At 47.9% G+C, this 21,165-nt stretch overlaps 2 protein-coding genes across 5 annotated transcripts; one reads left to right on the top strand and one right to left on the bottom strand.

Annotated features, from left to right (window-relative positions):
- The first annotated feature begins 262 nt into the window (after positions 1-262).
- aifm2 (AIF family member 2) lies at positions 263-6,241 on the top strand. The gene is made up of 9 exons (XM_080869178.1): positions 263-348; positions 1,628-1,801; positions 2,030-2,145; positions 2,233-2,352; positions 3,442-3,534; positions 3,748-3,856; positions 3,930-4,082; positions 4,294-4,494; positions 4,571-6,241. Exons 2-9 carry the CDS (start codon positions 1,630-1,632, stop codon positions 4,720-4,722), a joined length of 1,116 nt encoding a protein of 371 aa, XP_080725304.1. The 5' UTR covers positions 263-348; positions 1,628-1,629; the 3' UTR covers positions 4,723-6,241.
- Positions 6,242-7,288: 1,047 nt separating this feature from the next.
- Positions 7,289-18,680, bottom strand: entpd6 (ectonucleoside triphosphate diphosphohydrolase 6). 4 transcript variants are annotated; one of them, XM_080869554.1, is made up of 14 exons: positions 18,527-18,680; positions 17,674-17,943; positions 16,288-16,364; positions 15,846-15,989; positions 15,184-15,259; positions 12,739-12,774; positions 12,074-12,186; positions 10,852-10,931; positions 10,492-10,556; positions 9,859-9,960; positions 9,625-9,765; positions 8,949-9,005; positions 8,643-8,755; positions 7,289-8,562 (listed from the first exon to the last, which is right to left on the bottom strand). In XM_080869554.1, exons 2-14 carry the CDS (start codon positions 17,930-17,932, stop codon positions 8,479-8,481), a joined length of 1,347 nt encoding a protein of 448 aa, XP_080725680.1. In that variant the 5' UTR covers positions 17,933-17,943; positions 18,527-18,680; the 3' UTR covers positions 7,289-8,478. The 4 variants fall into 4 exon arrangements, with proteins under 4 accessions (XP_080725680.1, XP_080725681.1, XP_080725679.1 ...); XM_080869555.1 differs by having other exon boundaries at positions 9,859-9,957; positions 17,674-17,962; positions 18,527-18,667; XM_080869553.1 differs by having other exon boundaries at positions 17,674-17,962; positions 18,527-18,667.
- Between the last annotated feature and the right edge of the window lie 2,485 nt (positions 18,681-21,165).

The raw sequence follows: 21,165 nt of genomic DNA on the forward strand, positions 1-21,165 counted from the left end.
ACTAGTGAAGCGCTATACAAATACAGACCATTTACCATTTACCATCATCTGATCGGTTTTTAAAAAATTATATTCTTTTACTCCTCACTAATAAAGTTTTACAGACCGCTCCCATCACAGGAAAACTGCTTTATCATAGGTTAAAGGTCACGCCTCGCCTTAAAAATAATATTTCCTACAGCACCTGAAAGCAGCACGCCTACCCCCGCCTCCTTCATGGGGAGCCGGGCTGTGATTGGGGGAGAACTGGTGTCATCAGAGGAGGAGGAGCTCGGTAAGAAAGACGCTGCGGTCAGACAGCCGCGGAGAAGAAGAGGACGACGTGACCGAGGCGCGTACCTACAGCAGGTGAGTTCCTCCCGTTCGCGCGGGCAGGTGTCAGAGAGACGGGCTGGCAGCGGCAGGTAGCTCACGTGAGGCCGGTGTTCCAGATTAACTGGCGTTGGTCGAACAGATGTGTGGCAGTCTTGCGTTTCAGGAGCTGCTACCGACAAACCAGCAAAAAAAACGCCAAGCGTGTCACCTGTGACACCTGTGAGGTTGTCTCAAACACACTCCGTCAGTCTTGATGCTGTCGAACAACAAAAAGACCAACGCCTGTTAATCTGGATGCTCGAGCAGGAGTTTCCTGCAGAGTGATGAAGAGGAGCAGCAGAACCTACACCTACACGTACTCATCAGTTTGTAGCCTACTCGATGAGTCCGATTTAGAACCGGAAAACCGAGGAAGTAAACGTCACCCGATTCTATCTGCGCCACATGTTTGGCGTACCTGTACCTGCCTCACCGCCCGCATGCCTCTGAGCTCACAGCTGATGCGTCGATAAGACCATCTGAGCAGCTCAGGCTCACCTGAGGACACTGCAGGTGAGCAGGACCAGCTTCATCTCCCTGTGAGTGATGCTCAGGTGAGCTCTCAGAAGATGGAGGGGGTGTGGTCTGTGTACACCTGTAGAAACACAGGCTGAGATTAAAGTAGTGGGCGTTATGTAATCAGCAGAAATCACAGCCTGTATATAAAAGATGGCAGCGGTGTGTTTGAAGCTTGGAGCTGAGTGTTGTTGGAGCTTTTGATAGTCGACGGTTTCAGTTTGTGACACGTCACAGCGTTTATTCTGCAGCGTGGTGCCGGGGGGGGGGTTGACCTCATGGTGCCCCACTGTGGACACTCCCCTATGGACACGCCCCTGTGGACACAGCAGAGTTACTGTTTGTTCTTTTGGCTGAAATTCATTCAAAGGTGTGCTGAGTGTTGCTGAAAAGGAGCAGTGCATGTCCACGAACATGAAGCAGTCGTTTGGATTTCATGAGCAACGAGCAACTAGTCAGTCACTGTTTAGCCCCGCCCTCTGACAGGACCAAAATAGACTTCCTGTTTGATTCAGTCAGACCTGAAAGTAGCGACAGAGCAGAAACTCATCAGGACAGAGTTTACTGAGGTCAAAGGTCAGCTGAGCAAACCCAATTGAATCAGACTTCAGAGTGGGCGCCCTCTGCTGGGCGTCAGAGAGAATGCAGGTTTAAGAAGCTTCAGACCTCTGGGGTGACGACGTCAGGTGTGGTCAACCTGTAGTAGTGACTTCGTGTGTGTGTGTGTGTGTGTGTGTGTGTGTGTGTGTGGCTGCAGAGATGGGGGGTCAGGTGTCAACCGAGGGTGTCCACGTGGTGGTGGTGGGCGGAGGATTTGGTGGAATCGCTGCAGCTCAAGACCTGAAGTATCGAGGATTCAGCTTCACTCTGATCGACATGAGAGACGCTTTCCATCACAACCTGGGCGCTCTGCGAGCCGCCGTACAGCCAGGTACCATGAGCACACCTGTACAACCTGTCCACACCTGTTCTCACCTGTTCTCCTGTCAGTTCTAAAAGTAGTTTCTGGTACTTATATTATCTTCACTTTAAGATGACCTCGTCGACTGTTATTCTTCTATCTTGTTGTGTTTGCTGATTTTATTCTAGATTTATGTAAAGATTTATGTTAGTTTTACACATTTTAATTTTAAAAAAATTAGTGCTGTGCTGTGTGCAGGCTTTGCTCAGAAGACCTTCATCCCGTACGCCGAGACGTTTGGCGAGAGCTTCGTTCAGGGTCGGGTGGAGCTCGTCGACACAGACAGGCAGCTGGTGATCCTGGAGGGAGGGAGGGTGAGGACCACAGCAGCTCCCTGTGGAGCTTCTTCTGCAGCATGAGGAGGTGAAGCTGCAGCTGAATCTGTGTCGTTTGTGCCGCAGGAGATCCAGTACTCCCACCTCATCCTGTGCACTGGCACCGACGGGCCGTTCCCCGGGAAGTTCAACACGGTGGCGTCGCATAAGGAGGCGGTCCAGAAGTACGAGGACTTCATCAGAGAGGTTCGATCCAGGTTTTACTGCTGTTTGTTTAGAAGTTATTGTTATTTAACCTTTTTTGGTTGAATTTCAAATCTTCATATTTAATAATTTAATACATTTTAGTTTGAACTTCACCAGCAGAAAAAATACTGCCATGGAAAAGTTCATGTAAACGTAGATTTAGAGTAAAGTATAAACTCTACTCTAAAAAGTACATTAATGTACAAGTTTTATACTAAAGTTTATCTCTGTACTGAAATAGAACTGTCCAGTATTAGTGAGTGAAATTAGTTTTATTTTATTACTTAATATTTTTTCAAAACCGTTTGTTTTATTATTGTAATGTTTAACGCAGATATACATACACAAGTGTTAGAACAGCCCGTGTTTCCAGTTATTTATTGCAGTTCAGGTCCGATGAACAGCTGGAAAGGTGAGTGGTGAACAGAGGCTTAAATAAAGGTAAGGTTAGCTAAAACTGAAAGAGAGTGCACATTTCAGAATGGTACAAAAAGGCCTTTTACAGGAAATACAACACGGGTTAACTGAGTCCTGTGGGACCAACCGGGCGTAGTGGTGGTAGACGACCAGGAGACGGCCGTAGTGACAGATGTAGTGATACTGAACAACAGCAACCTCAGGAAGAAGGAACACGAGAAGCTGCAGGAGTACCAAGGGCTCAGAGAAGAGCTGCAGGAGATGTGCAGGGTGAAGGTGACGGTGGTCCCAGTGGAGCACTGGGTGCAGTGACTCCCAAACTGCGAGAACGACTCCAGCAGATCCCGGGAACAACGTCGGACATCTCTGTGAAGACGAGCGCAGTCCTGGGAACAGCTGAGATACTGCAGGACCCTCAAGCTGCCGGGCCTCTGGTAGACCCGAGCAGGAGGTTTTACTGCAAAGCTGTTTTGCAGCTGACGTGTCAGATTGTGTTTCTCTGTCTGGTTTTTCAATGTTTCACACGACAACAAAAACCCAGAAAACTTCAAGAAGTCAAATTAAAAATATGTAAATTCCTCACGCTGTGTGTCTGTGTGTGTGTCTGTGTGCGTGCGTGTGTGCGTGCACGTGTGTGCGTGCACGTGTCTGTGTGTGTGTCTTTGTGTGCAGGTTCAGGCTGCTGACTCGGTGTTGGTGGTCGGCGGAGGATCGACCGGTGTGGAGATGGCTGCAGAGATAAAGACAGAGTATCCTGATAAGAAGGTGATGACCTTTGACCTGTCTTCCACAGCATGTGGAGTCTGCTTCCTGTTAGATTTGTGTGGCCAAGTGCTTACTCAGCCGTGGTCTTCAGATTGGTGGAGCTCCTTGAGCTGACTGCGCTCGAGACTTTGCACTGTATAAATAAAACTGAATTAAATTGACCTCTGACCTCTGCTGCTGCCCCCGCTCTCTCCTCCGCGTTGACCCCTCCAGGTGGTTCTGATCCACTCCAAACTCGGGCTGGCTGACCCGGAGCTGCTGCCCAGCATCAGGCGCGAGGCCAATCAGGTTCTCTTGGAGAAGGGGGTGGAGCTTGTGTTGGGTGAGTTCACGCCTGCAGGTGACGGCTCACGTCAGCTCGGGGTTTGGCTCACTTTCCACCGCCGTGTTTTCAGGACAGAAAGTGAGCAACTTGTCGGAGCTGCCGCTGAACACGATGACGAAGAACACGGAGGTGATCACGGACCACGGCGAAACGCTGGTCACGGATCTGATCATCTGCTGCACCGGGCTCAAGATCAACTCTGCAGCCTACAGCGCCACCTTCAGTAAGAACAGCAAACCCACACGCACGGAGGTCATTTCCTTCTTTCACTCCACGCTGCGGTTTGACCACAGGGTCGCCCGACGTCACTCTTCTTACTTACAGTGTCACAGGAAGTGATAATGCCGAGTCCCGCCTCTGCTAGCCTGAAAAATCACGTAGACATTTATTTTTAACGATGGCTGCATTGATCAGCGACTGGTTTCTGCTCACAGATGACAGTATGGCTGAAAACGGGGCCTTGAAGGTCAACGACCACTTGCAGGTCGACGGTTTCTCCAACATCTTCGCCGTGGGTGACTGCACCAATGTCAATGAGCCCAAGACGGCGTACAACGCCGGCTTCCACGCCGCTGTCGCCGTGGCCAACATTGCCAACAGTGTGGGCGGGAAGGAGCTGACTTCCTATCAAACAGGTATGCGCTCACCATGCCGGGCTGTTGGTCACCTGCCTCTGTTCTCTGGCTGACTCGAGTTCTTCCTGGTTGCTAGGTAACGTCACCATGCTGCTGGCGATGGGCCATGACGACGGCGTGGGTCAATACAACGGCTTCAGGCTGCCCCGCTGGTTCGTCGCCTGGGGAAAAAGTCGAGATGTCCTGGTGTGGAAGAGCTGGAAGGAGATGAAGCAGAAACAGCCCTGAGACTCTAACTCACGCGCATGCACGCACACGCGTGTGCGCATGCACGCACACATGCCAATCATTTATAACTGGGAAGTGCATTTTCTAAAGAAACTGCAGTGTGAATGCTTGAATCTGAATGTATGCACTGAAATGAATTAATTGCTGAATTTTAAGTTAAAAAATTTGAATGAGAAAAAAAACAGAGTTTAATCTGAAAACAAAAGTGCTGAAGTGCTAAAAGCTGACATCCACACAGAAGTTGGAAAAAAGCTGAAAATGTTTTAATTGTAAATTAGAAAAACCTAAGAAATGAGAAAAGAAAATTTAAAGTCAGAAAACATCTGAATGAATATTAAAAGTTCATATTCTTTTTACTCATTCAGTGATTCAATGTGATCCCTCCACTTGGATCCACACAGTTTAAAACGTTCACATCTCTGAGCTTTGAAAGACAAGATGTTGGAAAGAGAACAACGATGGCTGTGATTTGAGGGTAAAATGATGGCTGTAGAGCAAACACTGGACACAACTTGGAGTCGTATTGACAAAATTCTTTCACCGTGAGCGGCAGCAATGTCCAGTCTACCAAATTCTCAGTTTTCATGCCTGTGGAGTTTATTATATGGGCGTGACGACAGTGTAAAGACAGCCTGTACTTCTGATTTTCAAACCAACTTTCTGAGCCCTTTTAACATTAGTCTATGGAAGAGTTGGAGGGAGGAGGCTGTGCATTGGTGACATTTATGAAAGAACCATAACACCTAGTACAATAGTAAACACATTGGATGAAAGAGGACAGCCATGGCTACGTTTTGAGGGTAAAATCATACCTGTAGAGCAAACGCTGTGGACACAGCAGCAGTTTAAAGGAAGATTTCAAGATTAATTTCTTTCCTCCTCTCACGCTAGCGCCAACATTCCGTCCCATACACACATTATAAACTCTGAAACGGCTGAAAATTTTTTGTTGAATAAAGTTTTAAGTTGAGCGGTTTTGAAGGAGACAGCATTCAAGCATTCACACTAATCTCACGTAAACGTCTGCACAGAAACGTTTCTTCAGATCTTGATGAGGCTGCGTGACTCGCTGTAAACTGGGCTCCAGTGGACCCGCCACGTAGTAACGTTCGTCCAGGATCAACGTCACAACCAGCCAATCAGGTTGTGATGTCATATGTATGGTATGTGGAGGTGAAAGAGAAAAATGCCTTTGTTTATGTAAAAGTATTCTGGAACAAATATTAAACATATGAAATATTTTTTATTAATTTACACTATATGGTAAACATTATCAAGCTAGGTTTGCTGCTAGCCAAATTCAGTTAGCCCTGTGATATCTTTAATAGCATTAGCTAAGATCTCGGCTTTACATGCTGCCTGCAGGTTCATCACCGCTGCTTTTTTAAACATTAAAACTTTATTAGCATCATAATCCAGACAGCACAGTGACTGTAGCAGGGCCCTCAGCAGACACCTGAGGCCGTCTGGGACATGTACTGTTTTTACACGTTTGCAATAAACGAGTTGAAGAAACGCTGAGTTTGTATCGTCTCAGGAGGTCTGAGTGAAGGTGGAGGGTCAGACCTCACAGCTGAGAGCTGGCCGCTGGTTCCATCATTCAAAGATTTGATTTAAAGTTCTGTTGTTGCCGTCATTCTATCATTTCCTGCTTCGCTGTTCAACGCTGCATCCTCGTCATCACGCCGACAGTTTTCAGGTCAAACTCAGCCGTGTGGTCTTGTGTTCCTTGTCTTATCGGTCACTTGATTCTTTCCCCTTCATGAGGTGGCTGTAGCTCAGGTGGCAGAGCAGGTCAGCCACTAATCAGAAGGTCGGTGGTTCGATCCCAGGCTGGATCCTCCTGGCTGCATGCCAAATATCCTTGGGCAAGATACTAACCCCGTGTTTGCCTACTGGTGGTGGTCAGAGGGCCCGGTGGCGCCAGTGTCCGGCAGCCTCCCCTCTGTCAGTGCGCCCCTGTGTGCGCCTAGCTGTGGCTACAATGTAGCTTACCATCGCCAGTGTGTGAATGGGTGAATGACTGAATGTAGTGTGAAGCGCTTTGGGGTCCTTAGGGACTAGTACAAATGCAGGCCATTTACCATTCATCCAGGAGGCTCTAACAGCTGGTGGAGAGCCACCATCATCACACCAGTCATTAAGGTCACATGGGTCAAGGTGTGAGTGAGAGCAGGTGGTGTTCGGCGTGCGAGGCGTCCTTTACTCCTCATCGGCGTGCTTTCTCCTGAAACACCTGGAGCTTCAGGATGACGGTGAAACGTCAGCTGGTGCAGACTCGCTGGTTTCTCTGTGACGAGCAAAACTTCAGGGCCGCTCCACGCTGATGCAGCTTCCTGTTTTCAAAGGTAAGGAACCAATCGGGTCCTTTCATTCACACTGAAAGCGTTAAAGCCGCCCGCCACATCCTACAAAAAGAGAAGAGCAGACCTGCACGCACTCACCTGAAGCACACCTGTGTTTGTGGGCTTCCTGCTGCAGGACGCTGAGGACAAACACCTTCACACCTCCATCATCTTCTGTTAAACTTTATTTTTCCTGAATGTGTTTAAGTGAAACCTTCAGGTTTTTATGAATTAAAGCTGTTTCCAGTTTTTATTCCAATGAATTATTGATCACAATACAGAGTTTATGATTCAGAATATAAAAATACATCCTTAAAAACCTGCAAACATCATCGTTCATATGAAGCACAGGATCAGCTGAAGGAAAACATTTCACATTCTTCAATTTAATATTGGGACTGATGCAGAGCCGCTCTGTGTGAAATAAGCCGGTGTAGCTCTGGCCTGCTGAGAGCCCAGCTGCTGCTTCGGTGGTTTGAAGATGATCATCACTGAGACGAACGTTACAGAGAGGAGGAGCTTCTCCACGTAACAGAAGGACACTCAGGTCTATTTGAGGCTCTCACAGAGCAGCTTGCCATGATTCACAGTTCATAATAACCCTTCTTTGTCTCATCCTGATCTTATGTGAAAGTTGCACACGCTGAAGCTTCCACTCAGGAACAGCTGACATCAGAGGAGGCGACGCCAAAGTCACGTGACTCAGACTCTTACGGTCTCAGCACCTGAGAGCCAAACAGACGGGTTTCTACAGGAACCGTTTAAACATCTGCTCATCATGAAACTACAGGGATACAAACAGGAAGTCCTTCAGAATAAAAACAATCAGTCGCCAACGAGCTGCTCACACTGAGCCCGGCTTAGTTTGATCAGGTGAGAAGACACGCTGATGGTCATTCAGGCGACGCTCAGAAACAACGACCCAAATTCCCAAAACACCGACGCAGAACTCGCAAGAAACCGACACATCTACGGAAAAACCCACAACACTACCAACAACATCCCAGAAACCTAAAAGAGAAGAGCACTAACGTGTTAAATGGTTAACTTTGTGCCGTGACCAAACAAGTTTCCCACGTGTGGGACTAACAAAGGTTTATCTAATGGAAAAGAGCCACAGAACAAACAAACACATAAACAGGGTTTTATTTTTTCCCGTCACTGGCTCACAAACCCTTGGCTCCACCGCATCCTTTTGGTCTTAAAAATGTGAAATATTCGATTAATGAACCACGCTGGGACCGTAGCGAGTTCAGCCCCGGCCTCCTGACCGCCGGTCTGAATGAGCCGCTTTCACACACGTCACGTTTTTATCCCACCGCTCAGATTTCTGCTTTGGCACAAACATCATCAGTCAGCTGTGTTCAGAGTAAGCAGGACCCCGAGCTTTTCAAAATAAAAGCTCAGAGCTTCAGTGTGCCTTCAGGGACTCGATGTAGTGGAAAGTGGCGCCCAGAGCCCAGCTGGTCTCCACCTGGTTGATGGTCCTCGCAAGCTGGGACACAGACAACGTCAGAGAGGTGAGACGGATCGATGGTTTTAAAGGAATCGATAGAAGCGAGACAGGAAGCTCACCCTGAACTGCTTGTGTGGAGGGAAGCCGAGCTCCTGCAGCAGGGCTGAGATGTAGACCAGGTCCAGACAGAGGAAGGGGCTCCGCTGAGGACCGACGGACACGTCGCTGCACCCTGCGGGGAGAAAAACACCCACAGCGGTCACCGATTTAAAAAAAATCTGCTGATATCAACATTTAATTGGACCTCTGTGGGGTTAGCATAAACTAATCAATCATGTGGACTAGAGTCGGGTCAGAAACACGTTCTGGCTTCATTGATGATGACGGCAGCTCTGAGTGACGTCCAGCAGAGGGCGCCGTCTCACCTTTCTTCGCTGCGTCGGTGTAGTCGGACACTCTGATGCTTCCTCCCTTCTTCTCGTCTGGACACAGAGCACAGAGAGGAGGGTTAAACAGAAACCTGCAGCAGCTCCTTAACACGAACGTTCCCGGTTTTCCAGCTTTTCTGGGATCAGCTGTGTTCAGGAACTGTGGGCTCCCACAGTCAAACGTCATGTTAAAGGTGACAAACGGCAGCTTGCGGGACGGGGGCGGCTGTGAGCCAATCGGCTCTGGTAAACACAAAACAGGAAGTCTGGGACGAGGCTCTGATGAAAGTTGCGCCTACGAGCGATTAAACCCGAGTCAGTGAGCGAACGCCGCCTGAACGTGAAGCTCCAACTCTGACCCTTCCTCACACCTGGTCTGCAGGTAACGCCGGGCCACATTCAGGACGCTCTGATAAATGGGACGCCCCCCGGGGACAACAGGTGTGCCGGGGTAACTTCCCCTGTAACGGCGCGGCTTCACAAACGATTCGTCTTCTAAAATCCGCCAAAAAAGAAGTTTGAGTCGCGAACGCAGCAGCGCCGAGCGTTTCTGCGGCTTCAACGGACGCCACGCCCTCGTCGAGGTTTATTTGGCTTCCTGTTTACGCCATGATGGATCAGCCTGACATGCTGCCCCCTGCAGGCGAGCAGCAGAGCGGCAGTATTTCCTCACCGATGGCGCCGATGTCGACGGCGCGGTCGTAGTAGAAGGAGAAGGCGTAGAAGTCCATGTCGGTCACGCCGGACGCCTTCGCCACCTTCTGGTACAAAACCTTCTCCACTCTGTTCAGGCACGCCTCGTAAAACGGCTCCCCTGAAACACACGTGCACACAAAAGGTTCCTAACCCCAGCTCCATCATGAGTAACCATGGCAACCACACCACCAATCAGAGATGATCTGCTCACCTGTGCTCTGGCCTTTCACAGTGTAGACCACGTCAGCGTGCTCCCAGCTGCCCGAGTACTCTGGAGCAAGGCAGGGGCTGACCAGCTCCGGGCTGCCCCCTACTGCACACAGACACACACACAGACACACGTTTGTCTGTTTATCTCATCTCAAACCCGCGAACAGTAAAACAACGACACACGGCCCTGCAGTTCCTCCGACCGCCAGCAGAGGCAGCGGTGAGGTTATTGCAGTGACGATGGCTCATGTTTGCAGCAGTTTGCTTGCACACACTTCCTGCTTTAGCCAAATGCTGTCAGTCTGCTACAGCAGTTTTCCAAAAAGTCACAAATATATGATGTGTGGTTAAAACGGTCCCAGCAGGACGCCTGAACGCGACACCGCCACGGACACGGCGACGCCTGCGTGCACATAAACAGCCCGACAGCAGAGAGGATCTGAGCTGCAGCTTCTTGCAGCAGTTAAACCGCAGCAACAGCTGGCCAGCAAGGAATTAATCTTGCAGTGTGTTATTAAAAGATTAGATAATGGCTTATTTATCTGCCGGGCGGGGGTGGGTGGGGGCACAACAGGCTGAGATGAAAATCTGAAAACTGAAAAACAAGAAAAAGAAAAACAGGTCAGGTACGTACGGGGCGGGGCACCGACGCCTCCCAAGATGGCGAGGCGAGCCGACATCAGGCCCAGACCCAGATAGCTGCAGAGAGAGCACATCAATAATCCATAATCGATCAGCTGATCATCAGAAAATGAATGTGTCTGCGCTGACACGTTTGGTTCTTCCTGCTTCTTTAGATTTTTAACTTTTTAAGCTCACAATCAGTTCCTGCGTGTTAACGTCGCTACTGAGACTCGAACAGCAAACACGACGATTAAACCGGAAACTCGACGAGTTCAATCACGTCAGCGAGCCTCTGACTGACAGCTGTGTGTGACCCACCAGCTGACTTCACATCAGCCAATCAGCACAGGCACAGTGTGAGTGCGTGTACCTGTGAGTGTAGACCACATGTGGGTGGTTGAACATCTGGAAGGTCCGGATGTAGTCGATAGGTGAGGTCTGGATGGTTTTCTGCACAGAAAGAAAAGATCTTCAGGCTTCTGTGACGCTGGGTCGGCTCTAAAAACAGACGATTCCTTCGAGTGTTGCTTCCACGCTGGGTGGAACAAATCCACAGAAAATCAATCTGCTGCTTATTTTTCCTGAGAGCGTTTTCTGACAGTACTGTGCAAACACACATGTAAATACAGTACACACACATGGAAACACGGAGTGTGTATTTGGTGTGAGCAGCTGTCAGCTCTGTGAGGATCCTCAGGAAGACGTCTCCTCAGCTGAGGGCGGCTCTGCGGAGGCCCGTCCGTGACTGATGGTGTCCTGCTGTGTGGTGTCAGATCCAGGTGTGCTTTCACTGCACTGACAGTGTGTTTGCATCGTTGTCATGCTGGAACAGGAAGCTTCTTCTGTCCACTTTCCTCAGGGTTTTGAGGACACACTGACACCACGCTGAGATGTGCAGAGTTTCAGCTGACAGCTCTTTGGAATCACCATGTTGGAGACAAAATCCTGTTTTCATGAGAAGCTGTGATATCGTTGGCATTTTTGACAGATTTGGTAAAGAAACTGGAACAGATGATGAGTTTGTGAGACAGGCTGATGCTAACTAACTGCACCTCTGCTCAGGTGTGTGGGATTCACTGTCATTCCTGTGAGAAAGCTCCCGTACAAGGACTGAACAGGAGAGGAAAAGCAGCCAATGTCCACAGAAGAACTTTAAGGAGCTTCAGGAAGCTCGAGAGCTGCTCAGCAGACCTGAGGGGTGGCTCAAGACTTTTGCACAGCTCTCTGTGTTGTACTCTCAAACACCGGGTGGGTTTTTTCTTGGGAGGCCGTCCTCCACCCTCCTGCTGATGCTGTCAGACCTCAGTAAGAAGAAAGCTTCATCTGGAGCTTTTGCTGCCTCAGTTCCTCGTTTGCATCCCCCCCTCCCCCCCTCCTCCTCCTCCTCTCACAGGCTGAAGAAGAACTGGCCAATCCCTCGTGTACGAAGCCTGACCTAAATAGACCCCTCTTCACTCCCTTTCTCCTCCCCTGCCTGATGTGAGGCTGTTTATTTGGGATTAGCGAGGCGTTTCCAGATTAAAGCCTAAGACGGAGCCATCCTGGTAGTTTGACTGAGGGGACAGAGCTCTTCCTCTCTCAGTCTTCCTCACCCTTTCACCTGTGCGAGTCCTCACCTCGTCCTGAGGGCTGAAGGTGATCTGAGTCGACCCACCTCCCAAATCCAGCATCCCCACTGTGGGCGAGTGAGCACTGTGAAGACCACCTGAAAAGAGAGAGAGAGAGGGAGGAGGGGGAGATTAGGAGGAAGAGCGAGCTGCAGTTTAATCCAATAACAGGTAATCACCGTTTCTTGTGCACATTAATCTGGTTTGAAACACACACACGCATCATAAATCACACCAATCCACATCCACTTCCTGCCGCAGTGTTAAAAATGGAGCCAGTGTGCGTGCTACGTGGAGGCCCGCCTCTGTGAGGACCAACATGAGGTTCGGGGCTTTCTGAGAGGACAGAGGTCATCTGTTTGGGAACACGAAGTGGCGGTTTCACCCTGAAGTTCAGTCGTGGGCGTGGACATCCAGCCTCATGGTTAGGGTGGAGTTTCTGACGGCATGATCACATGACCAAGGAAGAGGATCGATGAAGACGCAGCGCGTGCAAACTCCACACCACCATCGTCCACTGAAGACTCAGAACCCAAACACGCCAATGACAGGACGGTTCATACAAAACCTGAAAGCACTCAACATCAGCTGGGAGCACAGGATCACACGCCCCTGCTGCACTAAATAAAAACGATGGTGAGCGCTCTCACCTGTGAGGAAGTTGACGGTGATCCAAGCAGAAATACCTGAAAGGAGAAAACGAAAAGGTTACAGGATCGCTGGATTCAACACCTCTATGCAGACGACACTCAGCTGCTCACGCGCTTCACTGCAAACTCGTGTTTCTGTGCTGCAGCAGCAGCGAGCACGCTAACACGTAACCATCAATATGAACCGTTTCTCTGGGAGACGAGACGCAGCAACGTGGACCCGACTCTGGAAACAGCTGTTGTGCAGGCGACACCAAAACCAAGACTCATCACAAGTTTTAGTCTTTGGCTCAGAAGGAAGTTGGTTTGGAAACACGTTTGGCTTCGTTTGCGTTTGTGTGGGAGCCCCGTCAAATACCTGTCCTCCATTACGCTCGCAGTGTCCAAGTGCTTTTTTTGAAATTCACACTGCGCCCCCCTTGTAATGTCTCTGCGCCCGTCCCCCCCCCAGAGTAACCAGACGTGACCACAACACACGCGTCGTATTCAGGACTAACTCAACAAGTCCTGAACACCTCGCTGGATCCTGATTGGACGTATTGTATGCGTCTCTCCTGGATCCAGCTGTGACCCTGAGCTCCAGATGTTTGGCCCAGCTGTAATGTCTCTGCTGGTGGATATGTATGGGAATGTAAGTTCAGTGTTTTGTCCTGTATGGGCAACAGGCCCGCCTGCACATAATCCAATCCTTTTAAAGTAGTTCATACAAGCAATTATGTTGGTGTGGGATAATGTCCCACTTAATCTAACGGGGGGATTATGTGTCCCGTTTATTTCTGAGGCTGAAATCTTTTCTCTTTCTCCTGAGCGGGATCACTACTCGTCCTTGCTCGTCTTTTAATGATCGCTGAATTTGCCGTTTATCCCGCTCTGCTTTTCCTCTAATGGGCAGAGTCCTGTGCGGCGTTCCCGACTAAACTGAAGTCTGTCTGTCTGAACTCCCGCAGCCTGACTGTGGCTCAGATGTTGTGCCGTTCTTGGCCAGCATGCTTATCCCGGCTCAGATTACCCTGGGCCCGTCCGAGTGAAGCGACTTATTGTTAATGGGACCTCTGAGTGGTTCCTGGGAGGCGGCCGGGTGCTAAGTGCCAGTGTTTAGCTGACTTTCTCCGCCTCTTGTTTGTTTTGTTAGGAAATTGCTTCTTAGCGTATCGGGCTAAGAGTTTTATGGTAAAGCCCCTATGATACAGTTTGTACCGAGCCCCGTAATCACCCACTCCTGCATGCCCAAAGGTCAGAGGTCGCTGCTAAAAGGCACTAATGGATGCAGCTGAGTGCAAATACTGCACCGCGGACACTAAAGTCATCTTTGAGTTGACCTGAATAAGCAGATGCACTTTACTTCTGATCAGTGAATGACTTCACTGGTTAACCTTCACTCTGCATCCTGATTGGATGATTTACAGGAATCAAACATGTGAAACATGAACTACACTGTGCGCTCCGCCTCACTCTTAAAAACAGAGGCCTCTGAAAGGACTTCCATTTCCAAACATTATCACCGCCTCTCTCCTCGCTGACCGTGGGTGTGGCTCAGCAGGTAGAGTGGGGTCGTCAGCCAATCAGGAGGTCGGGGGTTCAGCTCCTGCACGATACTGAAGGCTGAATTTCGACACAGAAAAAAGCTTCCCGTGTGAACGAGGCTCATGTGGCGGTGAGCGAGAGTCTGACCCTCACGGCCAGCCTCGCCGCCTCTGTGTGTGTGTCACATGGCTGATGTCACCGACGCACCTACGCCATCGCCTCGTTCTCACATTCAAAGTTGGATACCCACGCCGCCCTGAACTAAAACCTGGTTTATCCCCGCCCCTCCCAGTTTATAGTACTGGATGATTTTCACCCAGTAATTAAACATATTTGCTGCTTCGCTGTGTAGCCTGATCATGTTTTCCTTTAACTGTAGAGAGGAAGTGTCTACAAATCAAACCCCTGAGCTCCGCCTCCCCCGTCGTCTCCTCTTTAATCCTCCATATTGACGCTTTCCGTTGGGGAAATCAGAGCCGGAGCTCGGTTCATCACCGTCACAGATTAAACCCGAGGAGACTTGCAGATTCCCTCTGATCTAATAATGTCATAACGAGATGAAGATCCCGCTCAGGACGAGACCTCGCGAGGGGTCACGACCCTCCAGAAACTCCCCTCAGATCGCTCCAGGTGGATCTATTTCCTGTTTCTGTGCCGTCATGCTCTGCGGCGTTCTCTTCAGCTGCGCATGGTTCCTGCACCACTTCAAAAGAAAAGACCTCATCTCAGCCCGGGAGCCAGAGCCGGCCCACGGGGCCTATCCCACACCGTTAAGATGCTGCATAAGGAACTCAACAGTTCCTGTATGCATTTCACATTAAAAGCCCTCAGCAAATGAGGCTTCTGTTGTGAAATATTTTCAGAACAAAGGTCATCTTTAGAAAGTAGGAGTGTGCGGGCTGATCAATCAGAACATCTTACCTTCATCGGTGCCGTCCATGATGGACACGCTGTCATCTGTGGACAGGAAGGGAGACTCCAGGAACAGCGCCCTCACCTGGACACGAAGCGAACAATCTTTGAGCTTCACAAAGTGAAACAGTTTTATTTCTGCCTCCCATCAATCAGTGATCTCTGTTTAAATATAATCTAATATTTAATGATGCATTTTTGTAAAAATGACCCCCCCCCCCCCCCCGTAATCTGCAGCATCAGAGCTCGTCTGATAATAAGAGCAAAGCCTCAGATTAAACCACATTCTGGCTCGCTGCTGTAGTCCTGTTATTACTGATTACTTAAAAGATTTAATAGACTTTCTCTGTTCTGGCTCCAACATGACGATGAAGAGGAGGAGGAGGAGGAGCAGCAGCCAGAGGAGTTATCAGTCTGACCTGATCGATACCTGATCACAACATTTTAAACATCTGTGCTGGAGTTATCGTTTTATTTTGAAAAAACCCTAAATGTAGCTGTTCCATTTAGAAATACAGGAAAATAAAAAATGCAATGAGGGAAAAAATTAATTCAAAAATTTAAATGATTTTTATAAAATACGAAGTCTGAACGATACGAAATAAATAAAAGAATTGAAAAACTGAAACGTGAAATAATAAAGATGAGATCAGGTGACGTGTGAGTCTCACTCTGTCCAGCAGCTGGTCGGCTTTCTCTCCAGGAAGTAGACGCAGCCCAGCCGTCGCCTTCAGGACCACGGGGGTGGAGGTCCAGTACGAAGGGGGGAAGCTGGACTTGGCGACCTCCAAGAGCTCCACGATCCCTGCAGTGCACTGGACACAGAGGGAGGCTCTGAGCATGCTCAGTCTTTATGTAGGACTGTAGGTTCGAGTCGGAGCAACAAAACTACACTCGCTGCACCAACTCTAGAAATATTCACTCACAAATGTGAGCGTGTCGGGGAACTTGTTTGTTACGATGAGAAAACCAATGCTGAACATCAGCGCTGATAACTGCACAATTCCTAAGCAAACAGTATTTGAATGTCACTCTGGGGCTGTTTGCTGTAGGTTCAGTCAGTCGGCCCACTCGAGCGTGGGACCCTCCCGTGGCCCCTCGTGTGCGCCCTACCTGCTGCGGGTCGTCGGCGTACGCTGACAGTCCTGGTTTGATGGCTCTGAACGTCTCTTGGGCCAGCTTTGGAGCTCCTGCGGGAAAAAAGATAAAACTATGTGACTGTGAGCTTTAAACAGATAAAAGAGGCGATACGTCGGCGCATTTAATTGAATTTCACTGAGTGACCGAGTGACCCTGGACCTGTGCCTACATTTGAGCTGTCATTAAGCTCTTAATGACAATCCCAGCATGTATAACTAACAGGTGCTGCCATTAGTCCAGTTAGCTGCGATGCTAACAAAGGAGCCAAGACAGCACTCAGCCTGTGTGATTTAGCTTAGCGCTTAAATGCGATAACGAAGGCATTTGGCCGAGCACTGCAGGAAACTTTCTCTAAGCCTAATAAACCAGAAAGCTCTAAAACACACTAATGAGTTTGTGTCCATTTGAACTGGCAGCAGCTCCCTGCAGCAGGACTTAAAGGCTGAAAGCTCCTCTTGTCTGCACGGATTCACGTCTGGTAATTAATGCTCGGAGCCAACATGTGGATTTAAATACACTAAAAGCAGCACTATATGATCTGAGAGGATGTATACATAGAGGTTTAACACCCACACATCCCCTGATACACATTAATATCAGCTGCTACTAAAACAACAACAACACACGCATACTCTCATTAAATATTCATCATTCAAATTCACACACACACACAAACTCAACTTAAACTTGAAGGTTTTTAAATGGAGTTTGGTTTGGAGTCACAGTGGACGCCATCGAGTTCCTTTAAATTGAAACGAAAATGTAAGAAGATTCAAAGCTTCAACATCAACGTGTCTCATTGCTGCATACACAGTGGTTGCTGTAGAAAATACCAACATCAAATATTCAGATACGTCAGGAGTTTCTCAAAGCCACCATATTAGTCACGCTATTTCTCAGTTTTCTGATCGGGTTAGAGTCTGATGGAGTTCCAGATTAACAGCTATTTGAATTAAAAGTCATGTAAGCTACCTACAAAATGGTTAAAATGCATTTATTGTGTAAAAATTCAAAATAGTAAAGAAATAAATCCACAGTGGTTACAGTAAAAACTGCAGTTTTTAAATGGAGTTTGGTGCAGGATTGCAGTATTTTAAATTTCCAAACAGAGCTAAAAAACAGTAGCACCCTGAGTCTGTCTGAGTCCGTGTATTTATCGACAGATTGTTAAATTCACTGATATTTGAATGGACTTTGGTTGGGAATCAGTTTATGTGGCGTAGGGAGTGTAGATATGTGACTACACAGCTGCACTCTGACATTTACAGAGTCTGAAGATACATCAGGCAAACTACATCGTGCTATCATCAGATATATGAATGGGGTCTGGTGTGAGTTACACTGGTTGTTCGGCTGTACCTTTGTCCTCTATCTGGAACTTAAAGACATGGATTCTGGTCCCAGTGCTCCCAGCATCAAACATGATGCCGTACTGGAAGCGCCGTCCAGCATCAGAGGTGGGCCCTTCATCTGCGCTGAGGTCTGAGTCAGGCTGGTGGTGAGGAGGTAGTCTGTAGGCCTCCGGTTTGGAGGTGGAGTAGTGATGCTTAACGAACATCAGGTAGGCAAACAGGCAGCACACGAAGAGGAAAGCTCCGGCCAGCTTTGGTCTCTTCATCGCCTCTCATTCTGTGTGCAGATGCAAGAGCTGGTGACCAAAGACAGCACAAAATATCCACATTTATCAGAATACTTTATTGATCCCTAGGGGGAATTATTTAACAATCACATTTAACAGCAGACCTTTCACAGCGTCTCTACACACATAGAATAAAGTTCAACATCTACCACTTCAAACAAGATCGCTAAAAGCTACACACTCTACTGGAATAAGGAGTCTAGTGTGAAGTCATTTCTAAGCAGTTCATGTTATTCAGCTTACACTTGAATCTCAGGTTAGCTTACTGAAATGAACAGCTGCCAGGAAAACAGGACGCATGTTAAGCTGGCATGCAAACAATGTTAAGCTGGCAGTTTTTTAAATGGAGTTTGGTTTAGAATCACGTTCGCTGTTTTGTTAGGTGAAACACATTTTGTATAAGTCACTTTAAACAGAAAAGGCAGAAAATAAACGTTTCCGTGTTTGTAGCAGCAGTTTCTCAGACACTAACAGCTAGCTGAGCCCGCTAGCATCAGCCGGTTAGCTGCAGACTAGCATCAGGCTAACAGCGTCCTGGCGCGGGGACAAGCGGACAAACGAGTGTTGACGTACCGAGCAGAAACCGTGAGCGGCGGCTCCCGTTAACCAAACAACCCGGTCACTTTCCTCCTCTTCGTCACTTCACATTCTCTCATTCTGGACTTCCGTCAACGACAAGGCGCCGTGTGATGACGTCATAGTGTGCGGCGTGGACGTGGCAACAATAATAATAATAAAGAAAAGCTAATGATTCTTTTCTATTATATATATATATTATAATTACGTTATTGTTATATATAATAAAAAAGATCAAATTAAAACGATTCATTGAATTTGTGAATGTTGTTAAAATGTTTTTAACTTTGTAAAATTAGCGAACTGCAGCATCACTGGAATCACAAACAGGAGCTCAGGCTCTGATTGGCCACAGCATAGTTTCCATTCAGTGCTCTGCAGCATTTCAGTGCGTTAGTGTCTAATCCTGCTTCACACAACATACAGCCTTAAAAATGAAAAAATACGTATGATGAAGAGGAAAAACCACAAGAGTGTGTAAGGTTGAAGAAATGTGAAAGATGCTCACATTGACCTGGACATGATTCACAAATACCGCAGCAGAACTGGCTTAGAGACAAAGAACAAAGGCACAAAAGGATCAGCTCAACAGAGACAGAAGTGATGAAAACGAGCAGAAAGACAAATAACAAATCTAAGATGCACCAAAGCTGCCAACACACAAGAAAGAGACACAAACATGCAGAGATGCAAAGAGACGCACGTGTTCTTCAAGTGAAAGATTCAGGGTCAGAAGTTGAACTGACTGCAGATCGTTTTCACTCTCACACTTTCAGACCTTCATGAATGAAGTCTGACCCTAACCCTCCTCCTCCTCACTCTGCTCCATATATGTAATTTCATCTGTAAGCCTCTAATAGCTGTTTATCAGTTAATGGTGGCAGAGACGTTAATGGTTCTGTAATCTTCTGTGCCTTTTTATTTCATCAGTCTGATGGTGAGCAGAACAAAAGCAGCTCGCTGAGTGGATCATAATCGTCCCGCAGATTTACACACAAATGACATTTAGAGACAATTACGTCAGCGTGAGACAATAATCCAACTAAGTTGTTAATCGACACAGAAACACGGCGAGGAAGACAAGCTCAGCGAGCATGAACATCCTCAGAGTTCCTCCTCTCTGCGGTCGTGTTCAGCCTCACAGTCCAAACACATCATGATGACGCCTGAAAACGACAGTGAGGCAGACACACACTGCTGGAGGTGAACAGTCACAGAAGAAAACATGGTCACACAGTCACTCATATACAGACGTGCTGCTGAGCTCATGCAGACATCCAGGAGCAACCTGGGGCTCCGCCTCCTCACAGCAGCGGTCATATTATGATGACATCACAAAGGTGCAGTTCAGGCTAGCAGACAGCTAGCAGCTACAGCCGTCGCCAACGCCTGTTAGTCAAAGAGGCCACGCCCATAACCATGCAAACTTTAAACAGGTGAGTTATAAAGTCATCGTCCCCGTACGTTTGCTGTGAAGGGCAACATTATTTCTAGACACCAATCAGTTTGTGTATCAGGCTGTAACATGGGGGTCAATGGGACCGACTCACTGCTGCCCCCGCTGGACGTCAGAGGAAATGCAGCGATCATTTTCTACCCCTGAGGGTTCAAGGTTCAAATCGAAGATTCATCATTATGAAGCATGAATGTGTGAGAAATGTCCAGGAATATCAGAATGTCAGCGTGTGTTCGTGCACACGTCTTATGAACCTGACAATAGAGCAGGGCAATATGACCAAAAATATTTATCACGATATACATTTGAAAATTTGCGATAACGATATAACTGACGATATAATCGACACGAGACAAAATACTTTACAACTCCTCAACTTTATTAGTGCAAAACAAACATCAATGTATTTCCACTGAAACAAGCAGCTGTTTTTTTATGTGCATTAAAGTTATATAAACATGTAACAGTGCAAATGCAAATTCCTCGCTGACAGTTTAACCAAAAGGCATTTCCAGTGGAAACTGGCCGACACATCCTCAGTGTAACCATGTATAATATCCACAACACTTAAAAAGAGCTTATACACACACAGTACGGTAACATTATGTTGAAGCGCAGTGCGTATCACTCCGCGAGACTCCGCCTACGATGCCATAACGCTCCGACAATCCATCAAGCGGTGCGGCTTCGTAGCTTAGCAAAGTCGCACTGAAACATCTGACAGATTTTCGTGTACCACATAAAATCGTCTCGAGGTCAGTAAACACAACCAGAGTTCATACATAAGGCACACGGGATTATAAGGGGCTCTGTCGACTGTCAGAAAAATCAAAGGATTGATTTTAAGTGCGCCGTATTTTCCAAACAACACGGTAATAACGACGGCCCGCTAGCATGCGCTACCAAAAATAGTGCTTTGTTGTGTATCTGACGGACGAAAGCTAAACCAGTTCCACACCAGTGAAGCTGCAGCATTTTACAAACCAGTTCAGGTTCATGGTTTCACTCAACGATCCGCTTTCACTCTTCTCATTCTGCGTCACCGCCATGATTTTTCCGCCATGTGCGTATGTAAACAAAAGCACTGCGCATGCACGTTTTACCCATATTCTATCGCCATAGTTCATTTTCTTATCGTTGCCCAACATCATACCGGTGTTACTGTGAACGGTGTGATATG

Source organism: Rhamphochromis sp. 'chilingali' (assembly GCF_963969265.1).
Source record: "Rhamphochromis sp. 'chilingali' genome assembly, chromosome: 20".
NCBI classification, from domain to species: Eukaryota; Metazoa; Chordata; class Actinopteri; order Cichliformes; family Cichlidae; genus Rhamphochromis; species Rhamphochromis sp. 'chilingali'.

Bases quoted from the DNA above. Each gene is read 5' to 3' on its own strand.
- entpd6 (XM_080869554.1), bottom strand. From the start codon at position 17,932: ATGAAGAGACCAAAGCTGGCCGGAGCTTTCCTCTTCGTGTGCTGCCTG. The intron at 12,775-15,183 runs GTAAGATGTTCT...TTCTCCTTTCAG, and splicing joins CATGGACGGCACCGATGAAG to GTATTTCTGCTTGGATCACC. The intron at 10,557-10,851 runs GTACACGCACTC...CTCTCTCTGCAG, and splicing joins CATGTGGTCTACACTCACAG to CTATCTGGGTCTGGGCCTGA.
- aifm2 (XM_080869178.1), top strand. From the start codon at position 1,630: ATGGGGGGTCAGGTGTCAACCGAGGGTGTCCACGTGGTGGTGGTGGGC. The intron at 1,802-2,029 runs GTACCATGAGCA...TGCTGTGTGCAG, and splicing joins GCGAGCCGCCGTACAGCCAG to GCTTTGCTCAGAAGACCTTC. The intron at 4,495-4,570 runs GTATGCGCTCAC...CCTGGTTGCTAG, and splicing joins GCTGACTTCCTATCAAACAG to GTAACGTCACCATGCTGCTG.